This window comes from Oryctolagus cuniculus, chromosome X (assembly GCF_964237555.1).
Source record: "Oryctolagus cuniculus chromosome X, mOryCun1.1, whole genome shotgun sequence".
Taxonomy (NCBI): Eukaryota; Metazoa; Chordata; class Mammalia; order Lagomorpha; family Leporidae; genus Oryctolagus; species Oryctolagus cuniculus.
This window is the reverse complement of record NC_091453.1, coordinates 112,381,621-112,408,502: the sequence shown is the minus strand read 5'-3', so window position 1 is coordinate 112,408,502 and position 26,882 is coordinate 112,381,621. Positions and strand designations below refer to the sequence as shown.

Here is a 26,882-nt window from a genome sequence, read left to right as displayed (position 1 = left end):
AGTCAGGATGGGTACAAGAGACAGTGGTTTTAGGGTGAACAGAGGCTTAAGATCAACCTGTCTGAACAGCAGAAAGATATGGGGTACCGCAGTGAGCAAATAGACCTTACCTCCATTCTACTGCTCATTTTACTTTTAAAAGAGTTTGTTAATATTTTTGGGAAGCAATAAGGTTGAATGAATATATTTTAAATGGATAGACAAAAATCTCATGATGCCTAAGTGTTACAGATACTTAATTTTTAAAAATGTAATTACAATAACACTAAGAAAATAGATCAAATAAAACGATAAGGAAAGAGCAAACCAGAGACCACATTTCTAGAAAAAGAGTAGTAACATGAAATGACTAAATATATGAGATGGCAACAAGTCCCCAGCTATTACCAAATAGGAGGAACTCTCTTTTGACTAGAGAACAGCTACATGGCAGGAACCCAAAACCTGTAGATACAGACAGGATTCGTAGTACATAAAGAGATTCAAATACCTAAAGGAACAAGTCCTACAAAGCCAGAGAGAATTCTGTATGCTGCAAGGCAAACATAACATTTAAATAAATCACTTTTACTTCTCATTTCTGCCTACACATTATTACACCAACCTGGCTGCATTTCATGATCAGCTGGTCCTGTTCCGTTGCAATGGGCCATGATCTTGGACCTCCGGTTTACTCAGATCTATATGTTGGCACTTCCACCACTCTCTCTGTATGTCCCAGTCTGCTGCCATCTGCCCCAGGCCTCTTACCTATAAGAGGTGTCTCACAAATATGTCATAATCAGCTCTTTATTTTACCAGTGGTCATGGAAACCTTAAAGGTACATTTCAACTTGTAGTTACTACAAGAACAAGTCAAACACAAGTTGAATCCAAGACCACAAACCACAAACACCCCAAACTTCCCAAAAGAGTTACATGAAAGGTAAAGGAAACTAGGTAGGCAAGAACAGGATGAATCAAATCTCAAAATCATAGTCAAGGGAACACCCTTCTCACATATCCTTGAGCTTCTCCTAAACAGTTAAGCTCCTGAAAGTTAGGGAATCTAAATTGTTTGACTCCTCAGAGTTAGGGATTGTGCATGCGTTCAACAAATTACTGCTTAATAACTACGTGTGCACAAAAGAAATGTATTCTAATTTTCTGAGCTGGTGGGGGATGGATAATGCTGAGGCCTTGAGATTCAAAGAGATACACGAATTGCCTAAAAACAGTTTCCCTTTTCTAATCTTCCTGACAAAAACACAAGCAATTTAAAGGGATCTACGCAAGCAGAAAGCATAAGCATTGAGGAATAAAATGATGATTGGGTGGGGTGAATTTAATATGGGAAAATTCAATTGTAGAGGCAGGCAAAACCATTTTTGCTATATTTTGAAACCAATTTCCTAACTATTACATTTCCTATACTTTGTAAGTATGTGTGATTAAAGCAATACAAAGGCCTTCTTTACCCCAGGGCCATTCAAGTGGTAAGGATTAAATGGGCTAATGTTTGTACAGCTGTTTAGAACGGTACCCAGCACATAGTGCTATGTAGGTGTTTGTTGAATAAATAATTCCAAGCTTCACACACTATTGTTAGGATCTCCCTCTGAAAATCCTAGAAAAGAAAAACCTGGCTCCACTATCTGTTCTTCAGGATCTCTCCTGATGTCATGGAATCTTAACAATGCTTGCAAAACGGAGAGAAGGTCTTCTCACTAGCTAAATGAGCTCTCATGAATTTGATTCATTTCTTACCCCCGTTTTTATTTTTTTCACTTCCTTTTTGCCTAGTACATCCAAACAGATGATCTTTAAAAGACATCAGCCCCTCTAAACAAAGATCAGTGGAGTTCACAGAGGTTTGAACCATACAAATTTGGAATGAAATAACGTGGAAATCCCATGTCTATTTCCTGTGAATATTGGCCCAAATTTTTCCTGAAAGCTGATGCTGCCGGGTCTCCAAACCATTGGTGCTTTTTGAAATAGGGCGGCAGAGTCTCCGAGCCAATGCCAACGAGGAAGGCACCGGGCACCCCAGAAACGCTCCTCCCTTCGGGGGGCAGGGTTGCGGAGCGGGGCTCTCACGCATGCTCCGTGCCTGCGGGCCCATTGGAGGGGCCGCCCGGCGCGTGCGCAGGACTCAATGGGTGCCCGGACGCGGAAGCACTGGCCCTGCTGAGGCTCCCGCTTCGGAAGCGTGGGAGGCGGAAGAGATAGCAGGTTGTAGATTTTGATCTTGGCACCAACGGGTTCCTCTGGGCCATTAGAACCCAGAAGACGAAGAGGAGACACCGCGGCGGCGGCCGAGGGGCCGGAACCCTCCCCCGAACCCCAAGTTGTCCTAGAGGCGGAAGGGGGGCAGGGAGGGAAGAAGCACAGATTCCAGGGCTGAGAAGTCACCGGGACCGGGTCCCTGAGCATGGGGGACGGGACTAGGTCCCTGAGCATGGGGATCTGCTGCTACCGAGGCGTCCTGGCCGGGCCCTGCCCGACTGTTAGGTCCTTGGTGCTAGCGCTGCCCGGGCTGCCGCGGCGTGTGTGAGCCGGATCCCGCTTGAGGTCCTCGGCCAGCGGGAAAAATAGCAGCATGAGTTCCGCCGCTGCTTAGTTTCCTCCCCCTCCTTTTCTCCCCCTCTCCCCTTCCCTACTCTTCGTCCTTCTTTCCCGCCCTCTGGACTCCTCTAGCCTCTGGCCACCCTTCCCTCTTTTTCCCCTTCCTTTCCCCACTCTGCCCTCCGCCTCTCATACTCCCTGCCTTCCTGCTTGTCCATCTCGCCTTTCACCTCCCTTGCCTTTTCCCTCCCATTCCTCCTCTTTTCTCCACCGTCTTCTTCATTACGGCACCTTCCACCACAACCTCTCCACCTTTCTCCCCTCCGGCAGCACCGTCCTGTCTTCCTCATCAGCATCCTCCTTCCCTCCTCCTCTTCTACTTTCTCCGCCCCTATCCCCCGCCCCCGAGCCTCCGCCCCTTAGCCCCCGCCCCCAGCTGCCAGTCCCTAGCAGCTCAGTCCTGCAGTGAGAGTCTTGGGAGTCCATAGCTAAGCACCAGGAGCTGAGCTGTACCCGCTGTGCCTGCCTACACATCTCCGACATGGCTCAGGAGAAAATGGAGCTGGACTTTGAGCCTGACACATCTGATGGGGGCACCCTGAGGAGATCCAACAGTGCTCCCCTGATCCATGGGCTCAGGTGAGCAGGATTGGGGAAGATGGAGTACAGGCTTCAGGGGCTCCTTGACCCCGTGCAGGCAGTCGTCCTTCCCTAAACTGCGAGTTCCAATTCATTGGCGCTCTCCAAACCGAGGCGGTGGGGACTTGTTTGCTTGTCCGGGACTTGGGTCCCAAGATGGAATGAAAGTTGGGCCCCAAACTCTGGGCAGTGTGAGGGAAACGGGGCCCCTTCTTCCTGGGGCCATGTTGTCCCACTCTAAAAGGAGCTGCAGAATGCGTCTGGCTCTTCGCACAGGTTGCTTGCCTTGCCTAATTTACACCAGGGAATGTCAATCTGAAGCCCCTGGAACTAGACTTGCAACTTGACACCTGTCTCTAAGAGCTGCTATTTCTAAGCTTAGTTTCGGAACCCTGGCATTAGCAGAGGTTTACTTTAATAAATCACAGTTTATTTAATAACTTGTAATTAAATGGTGTGTTCACATCAAATTAAGTGATTGGGATTTGTCATAATGTGTTCAGGTTCTAAAAGTGCCTGAAATGCATTTCAGTGAATAGAGAAAAGGAGGGTGGCCTATAGCTTAGGTCAGTGAAAAGACACATTTTGGAAGACAATGGAAAGGATCGATCCTTCAATTTTAGTGCCAGGGGTTTGTGTTTTCATGTGAACAAGTCTCCAGAGGATTTATTTTTAAGGTAGAATCATGCAATAGAGAGGTTAGGTTGGCTTACCTCCTGAGCCTGTTGCATTTTGCTTTTATAGGTAGTTCATTTTAGGTAGGGAGCCAATTTGTGAGACTCTGTAGAAATGGCATGAGTCTGAAAAGAGGGATGGGAGTAGAATTAGCCAAAAACAGTAATCAAGCAAGCAAAAGCAAAGAAAGAGGTAATCACTGCCTATTGAACTGATTATAGTTTCTGGATTTTGGAGATAAAAACAGGTTTACTTTTTTTCTTTTATTAAATACAATTTTAAGCTGAGGCAATGATAGGATGAATTTTTACTTTTCTGTTGCTGCTCTTGGCCCAACATGTAAAAAATATACTTTAGGAATGAACCTGGCTCTTTTTGGTTGCATTTTGAAATCTGGTAAGCAAGCAATTGCTAGGGACTTGGGTGATCCTGTTGACCTGCATTTAGACGATTGTAGAAAAAAAAAGTCTGTTTTGTGAATCACAATTTAAGTAATTACTTGAAAGGTAGCATGATGTGACAAGGAAGGGTGAGGAGACCAGGTCTGATCCCAATTTTCACTAACTAGCTGTGATCATGAATGAGTCATTTAACCTTTCTGAATCTCTGTTTTCTCATTTAAAAATTAGTAGAACCGAATGCAGTGATCTCAGTGGTTCCTTGAAGACCAGTTCAGTTCAGCCTTATATATTTTTTAAAGATCTATTTATTTGAAAGGCAGAGTTACAGAGAGAGGAAAGGGAGAGGTAAGAGACAGAGAGAGATCTTCCATCTGCTGGCTCACTCCCGAAATGGTCGCAAAATGGCCGGAGCTGGGCGGATCTGAGCCAGGAGCTTCTTCCAGGTCTCCCTTGTGAGTGCAGGAGCCCATGTTCTGCTGCTTTTGCAGTTCAGCCTTGAAAATCCTTCTTGAATTCTTATCATGAATTAACTCTCTGCTAGGCACTGTGGGGACATTACACAAAGATGAATAAAACACCTCCGAACTGAGAGCTTTAAGACCTATGCACACTTTTGTTTAATACAAGATAAAGTAGGGGCTGGCGCTGTGGCATAGAAGGTTAAGCCAGCACTACAGGTGGCGGCTTAATATGGGCCCTGGTTTGAGTCCTCGCTGTTCCACTTCCAATCCAGCTCCTTGCTAATGTGCCTGGGAAAGCAGTGGGAGATGACCCAAGTTCTTGGGCCTCTGCACCCAACGGGAGACCCAGAGGAAGCTCTTGGCTCCTGGCTTTGGCTTGGGGAGTGAACCAGCAGATGGAAGATTCATATTCTTGCTCGCTCTCTCCCCCTGCATCCCCCTCTCCCCCTCTCCCTCCCTCCCTCCCCCTCTACATCTCACTTTCCCCCTCCCCTTCTTTTTCTGTATCTCTGCCTTTCAAATTAAAAAAAAAGGTGAAGTAAGTAGGTATCACAAGAAGCCGCTCATCTGCCAGTCTCCCAGTGTGTTCTTTGGGTTCGGTGGAGGAAAGGCATTCAATTTGTGCAATGAAGGAAGGTTGTGCCGTCCCTTCACAGAGGGCACGACATTTGAGATGGGGTGGAAGGAGAGGACGGATTTTGACAGATGGTGGTAGGAGGGAGAGTGTTTGAAGCAGAGGGGACAACGTGAGCAAAGCCTCAGGTTTTGTTTATTCATTCGAGGCGCAGGGAGTCAAAGGTAGAACACGTGCTTAGGCGATGTGCTGATTAAGTCTCTTGTTAGAGAACAGGGCTCCCCAGCCCTTTCCAGGTCACGGCAAATACAGAAACGGGAATATTCATAGGTCCTCTGAGGTAAACAGATGAGGCTGCTCATATCTGGTGGTAACTGGTTTGGGGGCGTAGCTCTGACCAGAGGCTGCTGGAAGCAACCAGCCTGGAGCTCCGCCCCACACATCCCGGGAGCTGCTCCCCAACTACTGAGGAGCTCAGTATCCCGGCGGGCGGCAGACCTGTAATCCACAGCACACCGGGCGGGAAGCTCTGCGGAGACGGGACGCTGAGGCATTTCCTCTGTGTGGGAACTGAGGAGCCACTGAAGACTTCCTAGAGAATTGATGCGAGTGTAGTTAAATGAGCCCTTCGACTAGGAGACATTAACTATTGTATCTTTAATTTTCAGTGACCTTTCACAGGTCTTTGAGCCTTATACTTTTAGAGCTCGGAGGAATAGTGCTTCAATTATGAGCCATCACAGCTCGGTAAGTATCAGAGTAAGTATCTGAAGCGATGTAGGTGGAGGAGAACACTTGCAGAGGCAGTTCTTTTGGAAGATTATGTGCTACATGCAATGGTGTAAAAGACACTGATTTTTACCCATCTTGTTTACTGCTTATGCTGTGGCCATTCCGCTTTTGGTACACAGAGAGGAGACTCGATTAAAAGTTTTTTTTTTTTTCTTTGCTGTGGGATTTGGTATTTTTTTTTAAAGAACTGTTCATTGTTATTTGTCACTGTTTGCATCATGGTTTTGAGGTAAGTCAGGATTCACTTTGAATTATAGCTGGGAACAGTGGTCTTTATTTGTCCCCGGATATAAAATCACTTGAACAGTCGCACGTGTATGTTTGTGACATTGATCAGTTGGACAGTGCTGGTTTTCCAAAGTCAAGACTCCTTCAAAGTGTTTGTATTTATATGTTCAAAAGAGTTGCTGACTGTGACGGCTGTCTGCAGCCAGAACTGTTGGGGATTGCCTCATTGATTGGGTGTATCAGGAGAAATTATGTTGGGGTTTTTATGTAGTGGCAATTCACTTAGGGAGATCACTTTTCCAACAGCTTCAGATCTTTGGAAGACATCTGTAATGGAAGCAAACAACCCCTCAAAGGCCTGAACTACACTTTCATAGTCTGTGCACAAAGGTTCATCTGTTTATTTATAGGAGAATCTCTCTGACCTCTATATCATCTAAAATTTATGCACAATCGCAATAAGCCTCCAACCCAACAGTGTGTGCAAAGTAGCAAATCAGAAGTGGTATATTTGGGTTAAAGGTGTCCTAATAGCTGCTTGCAAAGGAGGAGAACAAAACACTGGGAGACAGATGGGTTTTTTAAAAATTTAATTTGTGACTTAGTATAAGGGTAAAGAGCCTGAGGGTGCTGCTGCTATGGAACCCTATAGTGATGTATTTAAGGATCCACGGGTCCTTAACCTCTTAAATGCCAGGAATACCTGCACTTGTATGGCATTTGACATATTCCCAAGTGCTTTCAAACATTTAATTCTCATAGTAACTCCTACAACATAGACAGGGCAAAAGTTTTTTTTTGTTTTTTTTTTTTTTTTTCCAATTTAAAAGCAGCAGCAGCCAAGACTCAGACGTTTTCAGTGACTTGCTCTGAATCCTGCAATAAGTAAGTGGCAGAACTGGGATTAGAATAGCGCACTTCCGGTGTCATTCTGTTTGCTATAATCTGTTTAAGAAGGGGGAAAAAAGTAACATGTTGGAGAAAGATTTCCAGCTGAGGTGGCTAAAAATACCTAAAGGGGGAAATGTTAGCTATCTGGAGGTTGGATTTGCTTCACCTCCTTCCCTGAGGATACCGGAAAATATCACTACTTATTTTTGTTGGATATATGAAAAACGTGTATAAGTGTTACACAACTGTGCTCTTGATAACAGCATAACGAAGAAGGGAAACCTGAATTTGCTTCTCTACACTTCACTTACCTTTTTTGGCAAGTTGGGAAGATTCCTATCAATGTCGGTCTAGGCTCATCTCTCCCTACTCCCTGACAAATGCTCTTTGCTCTGGCTGCACTAAAATACTGACTTTTCTGAAGTTTTTCATGTTTCTTTGTTGATCCTTAAGCATAAGGATCCATTCTCCTGCTCCTTTCTAGTCCTCCCAAACCCAGTTGAATCCTTGTATCACCTTCAGATAGGCCACCACAATTGTCTTCATAATAATGACACTGTATACATTATATCATGGTACACTCTGTTAATGTGCTTATCGATGTTCCATGGTAACCTAGAAGGAGTGAGTTGTTGGCAAATGGATGGGTATAAGTAGGAGCTTCATAGTGTGCCTACTGATTAGATAGAAGGGCAGGGAGAACAATTTCGACTGAAATTGTGTTTCTTGGTAACCAGGGGGTGGTGGTAGCCTTGACGAGTAGAGAAATCGAGAGGATAAGTAGTTCAGAAGGGAAGAAGATGAATTCCTAGGGGTCATGGTGGGTTCACTTTGCCACTGGCCCCATCCTGTTCTCCAGACATCTTTTGTTGTTACACTCAGACAGCTTCCACTTGGAGCAGATGCCCCTTCTCACTGCACAGAGAAGACAGAGCCCTGTCTTGCATGCACATTAGCTTTCCCCTAAAAATGTCTTCACCTTCACATCCACGGTGTTTCTCCCTAATGGTCCGTGCCTGTTCCGATGCCTGTCATGGTGCTCAGCTGGCGTCTTCCCTCCCTGCCCCAGTGGCTCTTTTCCTCACACATGCTCCCAACTCACACATCCAGTGTGGGGAGGACATACTGTTCTCTTTTTCCTAGACATCCCCTTTCCTTTCCCTTTCCCCCTGGAAACTTGCAAAACTGCCTTTAATTCCTTGTCTCCTGATTTCTTGTCAGTCTGTAATCTTGCAACTTCTACCTCGACTTTAGTAAAACACTATTCTTGCAGAAGACACCAGTGCCCACTTACTTAATTGTCAATGGTGGGGTCTCATTCCTTAGCCCACTTGGAGTCTTTGCTTTATTTGACCTTTTACCAGCACCTCCTGTGTGTTCTTTTTTTTCTCCCCAACCAATACATTACCTCTCTCTGGTCTACTTCCCAATTTTGTCTAAACTTGATCTTTTGTGTGTTATGTAGATGAAGCATCTGAATCTCTGACCTTGTCCACAGTCACTCTTTGGCCATCAGTACCTTGGTTCTCCTGGTGATTTCACTACTGATGGTTTCTTCTGTTCTCTGACTGACACTTCCTCGCTCTCTTCCACATAATTCTGGAAGAGAGCCTTCCTGGCTGGCCTGGGAGCTAAGCGTTGTTCAAATGGCCTTTCTAAGATCGCACCAACAAATGTGTCACTTTCAAAATGGAAAAACAAAAAAACAAACTACTTAAAAAAAGGATTTGCTGGTAATAAAGTTTTTCCCTTTTCAAAACCTAGAAGAAAATCAACAGTAAGGGGTAGGTAATAAAAGGAGATCTTTTGAGGTAAAATCATATTTTAGTGGATAACATTTTAAAATTTTCTCCTGAATTAGCTTTTGCTTAAAAACTTCAAGTCATTTATCACCATGTGATCCTGCTTACTACATTAGCATTCAAAAAAATGTTAATAGCTTAGGGACTTTTAACAGGGTAATTCTTTTGGCTAATTTGATTATATAGTGTTACAAGTTCAATTGTAATATTTTGGGAACACATAATAGTTCTTAACATTATGGCTATTAGAACCCTGTAAGATGTATTGATGTAAATTGTATCTACATTTTGTGATCTAATTGTGATAATTTTGAGGGCGCATAATTGGCCCCTAAAACATTTCTGCTTTGTATTGTTAAAAAATGATCTAAATGAAAATGGTAATTTTAAAGATAAATCTTGCCTTTCCACATTGATTTATTAAGATTTGTGGTAATAACATTAGTGATCAAATTTCGGAGTTGATTTAGATCATGTAAACAAAATCTTACTGCAGTTTTGAAGTGTTTTCAGCCAACATTAATCATACAAAAAATATAGTGGGCTTATTAGCCTATCTTCTTTGTTGGTGCACTGGTAATCAAAAATTAATAATGTTGATTTTTTTGTTGTTCCCTTCCTTATAGTTTCTAATTTTAGATAAGTGGGGTAGTGGGTATGTCTAAGACCCAGAGTCTTTTTTTTCCCCTAAATTTACCCAGCTCTGCATTCATTTGGGGAAGGTGCTAGAGTCAGAGTTTGCCTGATGACAGATGGTGCTTTGAGGTTGGACACCTGGTATACTTTCTAAAGACTGAATGTACTGCCATACTGCCGTAAGTGCATTAACGTTTGGGGACTTAAAGAGCTCGATTTTGAAGAAGACTATGAAAAATTATCTAGGAAGAGGTTGTGCACCAGTACTGACAGCAGACTGATGCTTTGTGATTCAGAAAATAGTAAATGTTTACTTTTTCTTTCCAGTTGCTGTCATCCTCACCTAATCGTATTCCTAATAGCAGACTGCATCAAATCAAAAGGGTAAATTTTACTTACTAGCTCAGATCTGAAATTTTTTTAAATTTAAAATTTTTATTTTGAAGAGTTAGATAGTAAAAATGCGTCAGGTTGCAGCTCTAGTTAGAGACAGATTAAAAGTCTTGTGTGTGTACAGATAAAATGTAGATATGGCATGGGTGACCATCTTAGACTGTTAGTTCTGCTTTACTGTGGTTATATCAGATGAGGTAGAAAAGTTTTTAAATTTCATTTGAACCAGAGAACTGTGTGGATGAAAAATATGTTTTTAGCACATACATTTGTCTTTTCAGGAGGAAGGCCTGGGTATTATGAACAGAGAAACTGCACACGAAAGGTTAGTGCTTCGAAGGAGCAAGGCCTAGCCTAATGTATGTCTTATTTGTAAACACTGATGGCCATTCATTTTGTTTGTTTCAGGGAAGTACAAGCGGCAATGCAGATAAGCCAGTCGTGGGATGAGAGCCTGAGCCTGGTAAAGTTTTCCCATGTCTGCTTGTTTCGTATTTTCTAGAAACCTTAATGTTGTTGACCAGCTTTCTTAATTGCTGTCTACAATTCTGTCCCTTCTGCTTCCGAAGTGACACTGAGTTCCAATCTCTGATTTTCCAGCAGAATATTAAAATCTGTATATAACTATTCTAAAAATGTGTAGCTCTAAAAATAAGAGCTGCAATGTGCTGAATTGTTATGAGGCGATAACACTTTATGTTTGCAGAGTGATAGTGATTTTGACAAGCAAGAGAAATTGTATTCTCCGAAGAGAATTGACTTCACTCCAGTCTCTCCAGCACCTTCACCTACCCGAGGATTTGGAAAGGTAGGGTCGTAGACAGGATACTGACTCTCTTCGTACTGAGCGATTTACTCTCTAGAACACAAACTAGACATATATACCTTCACTTTTAAGATATCAGTGACTTGATGGGGAAAAAATCAATGAAAATCTGTGACAGTAATTTGAAAATAAAGACACCCAAGCCATTCTAATGATGTTGTTTCTGTCATTTTGAAAAGAACCTTTTGAAAACTGGGACCCATAAATATGTAGGATTAAAATAATAATAGGAATTTTAAACGCCAAAGAAAGAAAACTAGGAGCATTCGAACTATTTTAATTTTTTTTTCTAGCAATGCTTTTCACCATCCTTACAGATGTTTGTGAGTAGCAGCGGGTTGCCACCAAGTCCTGTTCCTAGTCCAAGACGATTCTCATGGTAAGTGAACTGGAATTTTAAATGTGGTTGAAGGACCACTTATTACATTTGTCTCTCAGACTGATTTTTTCCCCAGTATTTCATTATGGAAAATTTTCAGACATACAGCAAAATTGAAAGAATTTCAAATGTGAACACTCATGCTCAATGCCTATGTTCAACTGCTAACATTTTTGCCAGATTCTTATTTTATGAGACTTAATACATTTATATTCAGAAGGGATATACACTCATGCTGGATAGCACACTCTTTTTTTTTTTTTTAAGATTTATTTATTTATTTGAAAGGCAGTTAGAGAGAGGCAGACCTTCCATCTACTTCCCAAATGGCCACAGCAACCAGGACTGGGCAGGGCTGAAGCTAGGAGCCAGGAGTTTCATCTGGGTCTCCCATGCAGGTGTGGGGGACCAAGCACTTGAGCCATCCTCAGCTGCTTTCCCAGCCACATTAGCAGGGAGCTGGATTGGAAGTGGAACAGCCGGGACTCAAACTTGCGCCCATGTGGGATGCCGGCGTGGCAAGTAGCCGCGTAAGCTGCTGCACCACAGTGCTGGCTCTTTAAGGTTAAAGAAGATAACTTTTTTATTTTTTTAAAAAAAGATTTATTTATTTGAAAGGCAGACTTACAGAGAGGCAGAGGCAGAAAGAAAGAGGTCTTCCGTCTGCTGGTTCACTCCCCAGATGGCCGCAATGGCCAGAGCTGCGCTGTGCCTATCCAACAGTAGGAGCCAGGAGCTGCTTCTGGGTCTCCCACATAGGCAGGAGGGGCCCAAGGACTTGGGCCATTTTCTGGTTTCCCAGGCCATAGCAGAGAGCTGGATCAGAAGTAGAGCAACTGGAACTCGAACCAGCGCCCATATTGGATGCCGGCCCTGCAGGCGGCAGCTTTACCCACTATGCCACAGCTCTAGCCCCAATGAAGGAAAGTTTTAAGAGTATAGACCACAATAGGTTAATCCTCCGCCTGTGACACTGGCATCCCATGTGGGTGCCGGTTCAAGTCCCTGCTGCTCCACTTCCAACCCAGCTCTCTGCTGTGGCCTGGGAAAGCAGTAGAGGATGGCCCAAGTCCTTGGGCCCCTGCACCCACGTGGGAGACCAGGGAGAAACACCTGGCTCCTGGCTTTGAATTGCCGCAGCTCCAGCCATAGCAGCCATTTGGGGAGTGAACCAATGGAAGGTAGACCTTTCTCTCTGTCTCTCCCTCTCACTATCTGTAACTCTGTCTCTCAAATAAAATAAATAAAAATCTTTTTTTTTTTAAAAAAAAAAGTGTAGACCGGGGTCTGTCATGTGGTGCCGCAGTTAAGTCACCTCTTGTTATGCCTACATCCCATATCAGACTGCCCAGGTTCAAGTCCCAGCTCCACTTCCATTCCAGCTTCCTGCTAATGAGCACCCTAGGAGGTAGCTCAAGTACTTGGTTCCCTGACACCCATGTTAGAGACCCAGACTGAGTTCTGGGCTCCTGCTTTGGCACTGCCCAGCCCTAGCTATTGTAGGCATTTGGGGAGGGAACCAGCAGGTGGAAGATCATTCTCCATCTGTCTCTGTTTCTCTGTTTTTCCAATAAAATGAAAATAAATAAAACTTTTACAAAAGAAGAGTGTGTATACCAGTCAAAATTCAAACAACTTTTTGATAAAGTATCTTTTTTCTTTAAAATACTGTGTTTTGTCTCAGTGATTTCTAAGAATTGCTTTAAATGCCATCTTCTTCCAGATTGCCATATGCTGGATCCAGTTCTGTATTGCCATTTTATTTGCCTTCAACACCAGTGTTTTTCCCTTTCTCCCTATGAGACTTGCTTTTATTTATTTGGTGGGTTGTTCTGTTTCTCCTGCATCGTGGAAGTAGTTCACATTATCCTGTTTGTTTGTTCATCAAAGCAGGAGGAGCCAGAGCCCAGTTAAGTGCATCAGGCCCAGTGTTCTTGGTCCTCTGAAGAGAAAAGGTATGCAGCAATATGCTGGCAATCATTGATGATAGCATTTTATACCCTTGAAATTTGCTCAGAGTAGAACTTCATTGTACTCATCACACAGAAGATATTGTGGTAATCATTTCACAGCATGTCCATATATCAAATCATCACATTGTACACCTTATGCTTGACAGTATACCTCAATAAATCTGGGAAAGAAAGAGAAAATGTGGGCATCACCCTCATGTATTAAACCAAGCCAAGTTTGTATTAAAAAGGAGAATTCCTGGGGCCGACACATACGGGCTGCATCATGTCCTGACTGCTGCTTCCAATCCAGCTCCCTGCTAATGGCCTGGGGAAGAGCAGAGGAAAACATGCCCTGGTGTTTGGGCCCCAACTATCTATGTGGGAGACCCAGATGAAGCTTCTGGTTCCTCACTTTGGTTTGGCCCAGCCCCAGCTGGTGGCTATCTGGGGAGTGAACCAGAGGATAGAAGATCTCTCTGTCTCCCTCTCCCTCCCTCCCTCCTTCCCTCCCTCCCTCCCTCCCTCTCTGTCTCTGTGTAACTCTTTCAAAGTAAATAAATAAATCTTTAAAAAAAGTAGAATTCCTATCTGAAATTAGTTCATGACATCGCTTTCCTTTTTTTTCTAAAGAAATATGAAGTATTCTTCCCAATGTATGCTTTACTGATTATAAGTTATATATTTGTTATTTGCTCTTGTCTATATTTTCTTATACTTTGTGACTGAATATTCATATATTCGTATTATCCATATATTCCAAACATATTGCCTCTCAGTGATCCAAATGTAAAAAAACACACATTTGATATGTTGCAGAAATATATGCTAATATATTTCGATATGTATCTATAAACATGCTGTATGCTTAACTGTAATGTGAGATTTACTCCATCACAAATTATACCTTAGCAAAGTAAGAATTGCCTTATATTCAAGTCTTTAGAGTTTTTGATATAATGGGGTGCTCCTTTAATTACCTTATTTTGAACCACAAAGCACTAAAGTTTAGATCTCAGCCAGTGCTGGGTTTAGATGCTTATAGAGGTCACCTGATGGCATCTGTTTTTATTTTTTTTCCCAAAAGCAAAGAAACTTAACAGGTTAAGTAATTTCTATGGCTATGACCACATTATTTTAAGTGTTGGATATAGTATAAAACAAGAGGGTATTTTTTTGCTTTTTTTTTTTTTTTAAGATTTATTTATTCATTTGAAAGGCAGAGTTACAGAGAGGCAGAGGTAGAAAGAGAGAGAAAGAGAGAGATTTCCATCCTCTGGTTCACTCCCCAGATGGCCACAAGGACTGGAGCTGTGTCTATCTGAAGGCAGGAGCCAGTAGCTTCCTCCGGGTCTCCCATGCAGGTGTAGAGGCCCAAGGACTTGGGCCATCCTCCACTGCTTTCTCAGGCCACAGCAGAGAGCTGGATCGGAAGTGGAGCAGCCGGGAAATGAACCGGTGCCCATATGGGATGCCAGCATCACAGGCGGCAGCTTCACCTGCTATGCCACAGCTCTGCTTCCCCCTCTTCTTCCCCCTCCCCCCCCCCTTTTTTCTTTGAGATAGAGTTACAGACAGGGAGAGACAGAGTTCTTCCATCTGCTGGTTCACTCCCCAAATGGCCACAACAGGCAGAGCTGGGCTGATCAGGAGCCAGGAGCGTCTGGGTCTCTCACACAGGTGCAGGGGCCCAAGCACCCTGGCCATCTTCCACTGCTTTCCCAGGCCACATCAGGGAGCTGGCTCAGAAGTGGAGAGGCCGGGATACAAACTGCGGCCCTTATGGAATGCCAGTGCTGCAGGCAAAGGCTTAGCCCACTATGCCACAGTGCTGTTTTAACAATAACTTTAAAATAAATTAAGTAAGTGGTTTCTTTGTGCAAATCACCTTCTGGGCCAATAGACAACTCTCCTTATGTCAAATACTTACGCATTTGGTCAATACTTTCTAGTCACAGATCACAACCAGATTAAAACAGTGGTGTATTTCAGACAACCTAAAATTAAAAGTAGTATGCTCTATAAAAACAGATCCTGACATAGTGACTGTATTTGTATTTTCTGAATGAGTTTTATTTCATAAACAGTTTTTTTCTTCAATCTTGCAAAGAGTTATAATCCTAGGAATGTTCTCAGAAGCTATTAAGTAAAAATAACTTTCAGAAATAAAGCTATTATTATGTTGTTAACTTAAAATTTGTTGTGGAAGTTGATGGAATCAGTATGGTTGCTTAGTTTCATAGCTATTCCGAAATATACCAGCAGATGGAGGAATTCCTTACTAAAAAGGGCTAAATTATGTGTCTTGTGAAGTGGAGTTAAAAGGCTGGTCACAGCTTTTAAAAGCTGTGTATTAAAGAATGGAATAAGCCAATAAAAATATAACTTTTCTTGACTTGCAATAATTTTCAGAATAGCTACAAAGGAAACATAATCTGAATTAATTGATGATATGGAAAATTAATGTTAAATTTATTCTTGCTTGATCTTTTTCCATGGTAACAGTCTTTTACAGATTTCAGTTCAGAGTCACTGATTTCTTCCTGGAGTACCGTATAGATAGACTTATGAATTAAATTGTCTTTAACACTCCGTTTTCAAGCTTAGATAGTGAACTTTAGTCTAACACGCTCCCAGCTGAGTTACTTCAGCAACTGCTAGTGAACTTCAAAAGCAAGAGATATGCATATCCTAAATAAAATCATAGCTTAGTACAAAAAAGAATTACAACTTTAAGTAGTTGATAGGAAAATATTAATCATTATTCCTGTTGGTGCAGAGTTTTTCTATTACCATTTCTGAGAAAATCTATAGGTTTGGGGTTGCCAGTCTAATGCCAGTTTTTTTAATTGAATAATTATTTTCAATTACAAAGTTGCTTTCAAGCTTATATTTTTAATCTTCATTTTCACTAAATAGTAAAAGCAACACCTTACATTTATACTGTTTATCATTTTATATCATTTATACTGTTTATGCATTTTCAAATTTATTTGATATCATCTCAGGAAATGTTCACGTATTAAAATATATGAAATCAGTAGTAGTGGTCACCGTGAGCTTCAGCCGCTTGGGAATTCTTTAGTTCTGCTTTTAGTTTTGATTTACTCTGCCTAATGCATTCAACTTCCTTTTCTTTTAAAGAATCTATATACCTACCTATCTAATCTCCATGCCTAGATGCCTAGTGTGCTCCATTAAATGAATGGTGTTTTTTTTTACGGCTATAGACTTTTCTGTTGAGTTTATGTGAAAGTATAGTTCTTCCACATGGGAGGATAGCTTTTAAGTAGGGGCTTGAAGGAGTGTTCTGAGCTTTGGCTAAACAAAGAGCACCCCATTTTAGCACCAAGCCTGTATTTGTAAAATTGCTTCACGGTAGCATCATCATCTTCTCTTTTAGGTGAAATGGAGACGGAGAGCCAGCCCAAGAGACTCTTCCAAGGCACTACCAATATGCTGTCTCCAGATGCTGCAAAATTGTCTGATCTCAGTTCATGGTAAAAAAAATGAATTAAAATCAAAAGGCCATTAGGGTATGATCCATTTTTAAAAAGCCATATCAGAACTGTATTGGAATAATTTAAAACATTGTCATCTTTTTATCCATGTCCCACAGAGGGGAAATCTCAGTGGAAGTATATAGATAATTTTTTTAAAATATAGGTTATTTTAAAGTCATGCATACTTTCTGTGGAAATATGTGTATCTTTTTGGCACTTTTACTTCCATTCCTAGCTCCTGTTATTTCAGTCTGTCAACAAATGGAGTGGTATGGTAGTGTCAGTAACCGGATGCTGTGAGAACAAGTCTCTGGTTGATGTGGGTAATGTACATTGATTGTAGCTGCTCTGCCTGCATTTTCTCTAGCCTTTGGACTTGGCAGAAAAGGCAAGCATTCTTTTAATTAAGCATGTCATTGTTTAGTGCATTATATGTTGATGTAAAATCTTTATCAGAATTTAGATGTATTCCATCACAGTACAAACTAAGGTTTCATTTTTATAGTAACACTTCCTAATTCTTAAGGTCCCAGTCACACAATTGTTTTGTTTTTTCAGTCTTACTCGTGCTAGTTTAGATCTGTAACTTGAGGGCCCTCAGTGCTTTCGTGAGAAAGTTCATTTCTTTTCCTATACCTGAAGTTGAGCACTTTGTATGTATGCTGACATACATATTGAAAGGAAGAGGAAAGGATAGTGGCAGCAAGTAGGTAGAATTTTTAAATGTTCTAGAAACAATTGTGGAGTGCCTTTCAGAACTTTTTTTTGTTCCTTGAGTTTTGTGAGTGAAGGTTTTTTTTTCTAAAAGCCCACACAGGCACTCACTTCAAAAACAGAAGGCTGGTACTCTCTAAGTGGAAGTAGTGTGTAAGCCGCTTACGAAAGTGTAAGGGTTGATGATTCCTTCAGCCAAATTCACTTATTTGTTGTTTTATGTAAAGTAACCTGTGCTTCTAGTTGACCAAGAAGTCACAGATTTTCGTTTATTAGACTTGTTGGTCAGTACTGTTCTAAAAGGCACATGTTCCAAGTTTAGATTGTTCTAGATCTGTTCAGTCCCACAGTCACTCTTCCCTCGCATCTTTGTCTTTGCTTGGTAGCATGGTGTGCTAATTTTCTAGGGTGTCTTTCGAGGTATGTAGATGCTTACAAAGAGAAAACTTCTGAAGCTTGTCAAGAGGACTAGTGGGTAAAACTCTATACTTAGTGGAAACTGCCTATCACTTTTATGGTAAAGTGTGTTTGAATATAGGCACACGACTAGAAATAGCCTTGCTTACCCAGTTACTAACCAAGTGACCAAGTGAAGTAGAAGGTAGAACGGCATGTTGCCAAGGTAAACATGTCCAGGGTGAGATGCCTTATTTTATGTTGACTATGCAGACTGCCATAAAACAGGTTCATACAAATAAGTAGGGAAGGGAAGGGAAGGGAAAGTATTTACCTGGATTCCTCCCTCCTTGCCCAGATGCTGACTTCTCTGAGCAGCAAAACCAAAACTGGACGGTGGTGGCGATCATGAGACCTGTTTCTGTTGCCACTAGTCCCATACCGCAAGGGGAATCAGCAACTGGCTGTGAGAGCCCTGGGAACATCGACATTGGCAGCGAAAGAAACTTTTAATCTGTAAACAAAAAGGGCTGTTGCTGCACGCAGTAGAGATTTGCTTTATTCCCAAGCCTCTCGTAGAGTACTACCAAGGCAGCGTGTGGTCCAAGTAGTCTTGAGAAAAGGAGTGTTACTCAAAATTTACAAGACTCTCAAAGACAGTCCAGTAATTCATTAAAGTTTCAAATAATGTTTTCAGTCAGTTTGTAGCATCTGTTCTTCTGAGGCTATTAGAGTTTAAAATTGCAGTAAGATTTTTGGGACACCTTATATACTAACGATACTGACATTTATGTCTACAAGTAAGATATTATAAATACAACTTACTCCTTTTTTGTAAAAACTGGATCTTGCTCTTGCAGAAATTTTCCTTTTGTCTCTTAAATGCAGTTTCATTGATCAGAATCAGACACCCGTGTTCTTAGAAATGAGGACAGAGACAGGAACCAGCTGCATTCTGATTTCTGTTGCCAAGGATAACAATCTACTTGATAATGCAACTAAGGAAACAGCTTTTATACTACCTTTTAGAGAAGAGAAAAGGGATCACATATTTAGTAGATGCTGTCTCATCATTTCAATTTTTATTTGTTCCTCTCCCATCCCACCAAGAAAAGATGAGACTTACAAACCTATAAATTAAACTTTATAAATTAGATAATCTCTGATGTTTGACATTGTTAAAGTATAAATTAAATTAGAATACAGACCCATTTGGAGTTTTTGTCCAGCTAGGCATAGTTTTTATTTCATCTTTTTTTTTTTTTTTTTTTTTTTTTTTTTTTTTTTTTTACTAACTGGAAATTCTGAAAGCTTTGCCAACCAAATCTGGGGAACATTGTGAACCACAAGGCAGGAATTAGAGCATTCTGCTTTTAGTCTTTATGAGCATTAAGAGTGTGAGCCTAACTCAGAAGTACACCTTTGCATGATGCTTTGATTCTGTTTGCATGTTGTGTACTGTGACTCGACTACCCATTCTCTTAGGAATCAGACTTCTGTATCTCCAGCATGCTGTGTAACAGAACTTTCGGGGATACTGACTATGCAGTGAAGCTGATTTGCTAATTTCTTTCTCTTAAAAGGAAAAAGTAGCCCATGAATTCTCTTGCCCAATGCATCAGTGACTTTTTTTTAAGAAAAAATTATTTATATTAATTTTGTTCAAAAGGTAGAGAGAGAGAGAGAGAGAGAGAAAGACGGAGTTCTCCCAACCATGGTTCACTCTACAAGTGCCTATAACAGCTGGAGCTGGGCCAAGGGGAAGCCAGGGCCCGGGAACTCAGTCCATGTCTCTCATGTGGGGGGCAGAGACCCAAGTAGTTGACCCATCACCTGCTGCCTCCCAAGATGCTCATTAGCAGAAAGCTGGAGTCAAGGGCCAGAGCTGGAACTGAACGCCATGAACTCCAATAGGGGATTCAGGCATCCCAAAGGAGCTTAATGCTGCTCTAAACACCCACTTCAGTGATAGTTTTATTTTAACTTTTTTGTAGCATTTATCTTAGTGGTTGTAACGTTATTTTTAATGTTAAATGTGCCACGCCAAAACCAAAAACACCTCATCATGAATATGTGATTGGTATAACATATAAGCTTGAATCATGATTTATTTAATAAATTATTAGGGGCATATTGATTTACTTCAGAAATGTTTAAGTAATTTAGACATCTGTGCTCATACTTTTACATTCCTGTCCTCAATGTGACTGTGAAAATGATCCTGAAAATGATCCTATTTAAATATGTGATCTGAAAAACTTAATGGTTATTTGGAAAGGTAATACTGGGCCCTCCTAAGGCGAGATAATGGAGGTCAGAGGTCATAGCATATATCTCACTTTAACCCATAGCAGGGGTTTGAAGACTACACCAAAATCTGCGCTGGGCTTAACAGCACTGTGACTGATTTCTAGTACATTTATCTGCCTGCCATTAAGCTAATAGAATTCAGCTTTTATTGACTGGACAAGGAACCAAGAGAATCAGGCAGATGGGATGATAACATAAGTCAAAATGAACATGCTAGTTTTGTTACCTTGTCGTTGGGATATATTTTTTTCTTAGATTGAAAGCTCTGCTTTAGCAGTCATAAGTAGTTTCATTTATGTACTTCAAATATAGCCTCAAGATGAATGAGTTCACTTTTGATTCAGGTACTCTTATGTCCAATGTGAGTTGTCTTGATCCTTTGCTCTTCTACTATTGTCTGACTTTTGACCATCAGTCTAAGGAGGGCTTTTTAGCACCTCCATCAGCGTTTGTGCTAGGAAAGAAAAAAGGCAGAAACTCAAATTGGACCAGACTACTGCTTTTCAAAGCTCTGGTAGAAGGTTTAATAGTGGAGTCTGTGAAAATTACTTTTATGCAGTGATCTATCTATGGATTAAAAAATCCTGTAAGTCTTGCTTTCAGTGAATATGACAACAGAGGGTGAATTATGACCTGTAGTCTGCTTCCATGCCCCTGTGCAGTCGTGCCAGATTAATTAGAACAGAAACTAAATTTTAGTTTAGTGCAAATATCTGGTTAAAGGTTTACCAAATTCTGAATCTTAATTCCCATGGAGACTAAATGCAAATATGCTATTTTTGTTAGTGACAAAATTATATACATTTATATTTAATGATAGAGAAGAAACTCTGAAATGAAGTGTTCAGGTTTATTTACTTTTTTCTAGTTTTCTCAGTAACTTCTCCATTAGCTTTTTTTCTCTTAAGGTAATCAACAGTTTTAGAAGAAATTTCACTGCATGAGTCATGTGTTGTGTTTTTGAATAAATACAAGATTCACCCAAGCAAGCAGGTCTTACTACAAATAGAATCTTTTAACCCAGGGCTCACTGTAAGTCTGTTGATTGGAATAAGGAATTCTTTATTTATATTCAGATTATCTGCTTGGTGGCCAAATTTTAATCTAAGCCTGTTTCTTCCTGCCAAGTAGCATAGAGCGTGTCCTTCGGCTGCCTGGCCAATATGTGCTTTAGGAAAGTAAATTCATTTTAATATTAGTCTAGGCAAAAAGCTGCAGGAGGAAAATTCACATATGTTCCAAAGGCAAATAGAAAGGTCTTTTGATTTTCCAATGTCTTGAATTATCTGTGCAACTTTCTTTCAGTAGTTTGAATAATTCATATTTTAGACCCATTTGCCATTGGGTTGAAAAAATATCAGAGCCAGCTAAATTTTCCAAGCTTTTTACTTAAAAGTGGTATTATTAATGATGCATTTGACAGCAGTGAGCGTAGAGTAGGAGCAGTGTGGAATATACTGTTTCCATTTTTATTTTTACTTTTCCGAAGCCTATTTGTAGTCTGTCTCCACCTAAAAACGGTCTACAGGCAATAGAAAGAAATGACATTTCAAGAAAAGTAGAAGGGTAGAGAAGCATAGGATGGGGGAAACTCACATTTCATTGAGGGTGGTATAGGGCCTTAAAACAACCAAATCTATCGTAGGTTACCTAACGCTGGATGTGTATTAACTTGGAAATTCAGAAAAATGATACGAAAGTGTCATAGCATTTGAACTCAGAGCATGTTAGATCAGGATGGCATTTCTTTCTTTTTTTTTTTTTTTTGACAGGCAGAGTGGACAGTGAGAGAGAGAGACAGAGAGAAAGGTCTTCCTTTGCCGTTGGTTCACCCTCCAATGGCCGCCGCGGCTGGCGCGCTGCGGCCGGCGCACCGCGCTGATCCGAAGCCAGGAGCCAGGAGCCAGGTGCTTTTACTGGTCTCCCATGGGGTGCAGGGCCCAAGCACCTGGGCCATCCTCCACTGCACTCCCTGGCCACAGCAGAGAGCTGGCCTGGAAGAGGGGCAACCGGGACAGAATCCGGCGCCCCAACCGGGACTAGAACCCAGTGTGCCAGCGCCACTAGGCGGAGGATTAGCCTAGTGAGCCGCAGCGCCGGCCAGGATGGCATTTCTTCAAAGAAGCTGGTGACCAAGCTTAAACTCAAACTCATATTTCCTGGTTCATAATTCCTTCTCCAATTCTGTGCTTTCTTTTAGAAAATAAAAAGTATATATGAATTCTGAAACTGCCTGGCTACATCTCCAGCTTTGTCTTTCACTGTTTCCCCTTTGCTGACTGTACTACAGTCTTAAGAGCCTACCTTTGGTTGCTAGAACCATCCTTGCTCCCTCTCAAACCTTACTTAATTAATGCCTGCCCATCATTTAGATTCCAGAGTAAATATCACCTCTGGGGAGCCTTGTCTTGTTCCTCCAGTGAGATCAGATTAGCCATATTGTAGACTCTCTTAGCCTCCTTGTATCTCTCCTTTGTTATTTGTATCACAAATTGTAATTATATATTTATTAGCATGATTACTTAAATGCCTGTCTCCTGCATTATGATATAAATTCAATGAGGGAAGGATTATATCTATATTATACACCATTGTATTTCCAGTATCTTGGTTACTTCTTGGACTTGGCAGGCTCTCAGTAAATATTAGAATAAGTGAATGAGTGGATTCAGGGCAAATACAGAGCCATAGAGCTTATGTATTGGATTGATGGGAATCAAAGCCAGAAGGACAGTTTAATGCCAAGTTGTGAAGGCTCTCAACTCCCTGCTGAAGTACTGAGCCAGATTTATGAGGCAGATCAGATTGGTTGCTGGGAGCATTGAGCACTTGGATTGGATGAGAAAGGTATCCCTAGGCTGGATTATAGAGGTTCTTGATGCCTAGACCAGGAACTTTAGTGGATAGATAGGAGCGCATAGAAGCCAGTTCTATGAATATATATATATATATATATATATATATATATATATATATATATTCTATGAATATAGAAAATGATACAGAATATAAAAGAAGTATGGAACATTTGTTTTAGAAGCTTGACTGCAGAGTAACTAAAGGAATCGAAGAAAAGGATAGTAGGAAGACGAAGACCTTTGTATATTGAAAGCAAGAGGAAGGGAAATAGTTTAAGGAACTCATAAAATGATAAGAATATAAAATGCATCATTAGAGGGGACAATCAGAACAAAATGTGTGTGAATTAAAGGCCCCTTGGGAGTGGGGAAGTGGTTGGCTCTAGGGCAGTGGAAAGACTGCTTTGGGGTACAGGGTCTGTGCAGCAGTGTGCTTGATGGAATACTTCAGGTGGCCCAAGAATGGCTACCTCAGTAAATGACCCTTCCTCCTACTCCAAGCCTGATGGGAAGGTAAGAAGAGAAATACAGGATAGAAATCTCTTGAGCTGAAGGTAAGGGAGCACACTCACGCAAGTCATGGTGTGTCAAGTGGACCACTTACTGTGCACTGGGCAGTCTGGTGCCTCCGGGGATGAGGGGGTGGCACTCAAATGATACAGCACCTTGGGAGTCTTACTTTGGATCTCTGTGACTTGATGATTGCACGAGAATCTAAACATAGTACGTGATGTAGTTCATTGTTGTTGCTTTGATGCTTTTTATTATTTGAAATGTGAGCTCTGGAAACTGTTGTCGCATGTTGTGTTGACCCTGATAGATGCATTTGCTTATAATTCTTTTTGCTTTGTCCTCAGTTCTGATGTGTTGGATGGCAGTAGTAGCAGCAGTGGCTTGTCCTCAGACTCACTGGCTACAGGCAGCGCTTCCGCAGAGTCTTCAGTAGCATGCACCAATTCATGTTCTTCGTTCATCTTGATGGATGATCTCTCACCCAAGTGACTTAACCATTTCTGATTCCGTATTTGAAACTGCTGTTTCCTACACAGAACACTGAGTGAGGAACGCAGGGAACTTTGGTCCATACTGTGGATCAAAGTTTCAGATTTCCACCATTGTGGTGGTGGTATGTTTGGGCATCTCTAAAGTTCCACCTTGCAAATGTGGTGATCTTACTAACACCTGATTTTGCTGATCTGATTTTGGATCTGGTAACTGAACCTCAAAAACTCATGTTTGATTGCTTAGAGAATATATTTTTCTTAGTGCCTCAAAGAGCACCTGTTTTCAAGTCTAGACATTTGAAGAAGGCACTGATGTGTATTTTCTGTAATGGTTCTCTTCCCCAGCAGTGATATGACAGAGTTGATCAGAAATTCTCTTGCTTGAGAGATTTTTTTTTGTTCTCTGTTGACTACATAGTTTTCAGTCACATTGTTTCACAGTAATACACAAATTGCTTTGATGATATAATTTTTTTTCCTACATCAGCTTCAAGTACATTATTTTGTTTCCCTTTCCTGTTTGAGCTGCTTCCTTGCCATTTCTCACAGAGGTAAAGAAACACATAGTTGCTTTTCATTCCTACCTTGATTGCTTCCTTGTGTTGGAGTGTATGAAGTGAAGACTGGCTTTAGTGTTGAAAATGTTCGTAACTTACAGGACGCCTGTCTTAGTCATCCCAGGTTCTTATGACTTTGCTGCCCCCGTTGCTATTTCTCCCTGCAAATCTGTTGCACTAAGGAATATATAAAATATTGTTGATATTTCTAGGTGGTGTTATCAAGGAGAAGAAATTCCTGCCTTGACCAGATGTGTGGAGCATCTACAAATGAATGAATAATGTTATTTACACACAAACCACTGTGTACAAAAGCATCCACGGAGCTGTCAGTGTCTCGGGTGGTATTTTGAGGCCTCAGGTTCCTTGGGGTACATGGTTGTGCTGTCAGGGATGTATATCCTGAGGTAGGGTGCAAAGGGGGCTTTATGTGTGTGATTGCCACATACTGTTTCAGTCGCTGCTTTTTTCTGATTCCTTTTTGTCATTGGATGTTTGTTTTGTCGTGTGGTGATTGGTGTTTTGGTTATTGTGTTGCCACCAGATGGAAAGCCAGTTCTTGCTGTTACTGCATTTTTAGTAAAGGCAGTTTAATATCTACAAATATGCTTTTATGAGCTGAAAAAGTCAATGTTGTTTTGTATTCTGCTTTTAAGAAGCTGTTTGAACTGTAAACAGTATACATGCTAGTAGTATGAGGTATACCATAAGTTACTAATTTTTAAAAGAAGAAATTTCTGATTGAACTGTTTAAGAAAGCTGAGTGTAGTCTATTGTCATTTGTTATTTATTAAACTGCATAAAGTGTGTGTTGTAATAGGATTCTTAATGTTCAGCCATCGTAGTTGGATTGTCTGTATCTAACATGTGCATTTACCTGCTAGGATCATTAATATTCCATTTTTAAATGAATGTAAGGAAATGAATACTACTGCATTTGTGTCTTTGAAGGGAAAGGCCCTTGGATTTTAAAGGAAGATGATGTGCTTTGAAGGCACTAGACTAGTAAGAGTACCTGGCTGGAAGAGAAAACCATTCTCTTTTGATTATTACAGAGCATCGCTTAACTTGCAGTAGTTCTGTTACAGCATCAGACATGGTCTTTATTTTCACTTGTAATCACAGCCTTGGCAGCCGTTAATGGCTTTAAAATCCTCAAGTTGCTTTCACCTGTGCAATACCTAGAAGCCCTCAAACCTAACAGAAACACATCTATTATGAATATTGTCCCTTAGTATGCCATTTTAAAGAAAAATTTCCTCCACGATATTCAGTGTATCTATTCTGTTTGTCAGAGAACCATGTTAAGATGTGTCTGCCTCTAATGATGATAGATGGTTTTGTCTTTCAGGAGATTATCCACCTTCACTCTGCTCTCTTCTTTGCCTTAAAGGGACACTTTGGGGCTCTAATGTGGGGCTATTAAGAAATCACCTTTGTGATGTGATGAATTTATACTTTTTAAATTCAGTGGTGGGAGAGAACTGTGGAAGGGATTGAAATTGTTCCAATGATATGAGAACTAGGTGGCAAGATGATTCACTTTATTGTTTGAACCAAGGTCTATTTTGAGTTTTTATTATTTAAATAGACTAGAAACTAAGTTTGTGCAGGGATTGCTTTGAAATAAGAGAAATGCTAACCCACAGATGAGCTTTATTGATAGTACCCCTTTATTTTTATATAAAGTCTAATATTTGGAAATTGATCATTGTTATACTGTCATATTCTCTCTTCTATTCTAATATAAATTTCAGGCTTCTATTTGAAAACAAGTATAAGAGATAATACTATTAAGAGAATCCTATCAATACTGTTTTTGCTTGACCAACTTATATAATAACTGTATTTCATAATAACTGCTTTTGGAATAATACAAAGTTTTGTGAAATGCTGGCCTTGTGTATATCTTAGAATGCAAATTTAATAAAGTGTGTAAACATGCATTAAATTTAGTAATGTCTTTTTTTAAATATTTACTTATTTATTTGAAAGGCAGAGTTACACAGAAAAACAGAGTTACGCAGACAGAGAGAGAGATTATCCATCCACTGGTTCACTCCCCAAATGGCCACAAAGGCCAGAGCTGGGCCAGTCCGAAGCCAGGAGCCAGGAGCTTCTTCTAGGTCTCCCATGTGAGTACAGGGGCCCAAGCACTTGGACCATCTTCCACTGCTTTCCCAGGCCATTAGCAAAGAGCTAAATTGGAAGTGGAGCAGCTGGGACTCAAACTGGAGCCCATAAGGATGACAGCACCACAGGTGGCAGCTTTACGTGCTATGCCATAACACTGGCCCTTTTAGTAATGTCTTGAGTCTATGCTTTTTTTTTTAAGATTAATTCA

At 41.0% G+C, this 26,882-nt stretch overlaps 2 protein-coding genes across 24 annotated transcripts in view; one reads left to right on the top strand and one right to left on the bottom strand.

The window, feature by feature from the left end:
* Positions 1 to 781, bottom strand: part of PABIR3 (PABIR family member 3) — a 73,861-nt gene extending 73,080 nt beyond the window's left edge. For both annotated transcript variants that reach the window (XM_008273232.4, XM_051827567.2), the window contains exon 1: positions 605 to 781. In XM_008273232.4, coding sequence (XP_008271454.1) covers positions 605 to 653 — 49 coding nt within the window. In that variant the 5' untranslated portion in view covers positions 654 to 781. The remainder of the gene's footprint in view (positions 1 to 604) is intronic.
* Positions 782 to 2,130: 1,349 nt separating this feature from the next.
* Positions 2,131 to 26,489, top strand: PABIR2 (PABIR family member 2). Of its 22 annotated transcripts, none has more exons than XM_070066738.1 (10): positions 2,131 to 3,186; positions 5,966 to 6,044; positions 9,974 to 10,030; positions 10,321 to 10,364; positions 10,448 to 10,502; positions 10,746 to 10,847; positions 11,159 to 11,244; positions 13,135 to 13,199; positions 16,600 to 16,696; positions 24,751 to 26,489. In XM_070066738.1, the coding sequence occupies exons 1-10, from the start codon at positions 3,089 to 3,091 to the stop codon at positions 24,818 to 24,820; spliced, it is 753 nt and encodes a 250-aa protein (XP_069922839.1). In that variant the 5' UTR covers positions 2,131 to 3,088; the 3' UTR covers positions 24,821 to 26,489. The 22 variants fall into 22 exon arrangements, with proteins under 22 accessions (XP_069922839.1, XP_051683514.1, XP_069922841.1 ...); XM_051827554.2 differs by having other exon boundaries at positions 23,835 to 26,489; XM_070066737.1 differs by having other exon boundaries at positions 2,147 to 3,186; positions 13,138 to 13,199; positions 23,835 to 26,489.
* Positions 26,490 to 26,882: the final 393 nt, after the last annotated feature.

Bases quoted from the DNA above. Each gene is read 5' to 3' on its own strand.
- PABIR2 (XM_051827552.2), top strand. From the start codon at position 3,089: ATGGCTCAGGAGAAAATGGAGCTGGACTTTGAGCCTGACACATCTGAT. The intron at 10,503-10,745 runs GTAAAGTTTTCC...TTATGTTTGCAG, and splicing joins GGGATGAGAGCCTGAGCCTG to AGTGATAGTGATTTTGACAA. The intron at 16,697-23,834 runs GTAAAAAAAATG...CTTTGTCCTCAG, and splicing joins TTGTCTGATCTCAGTTCATG to TTCTGATGTGTTGGATGGCA.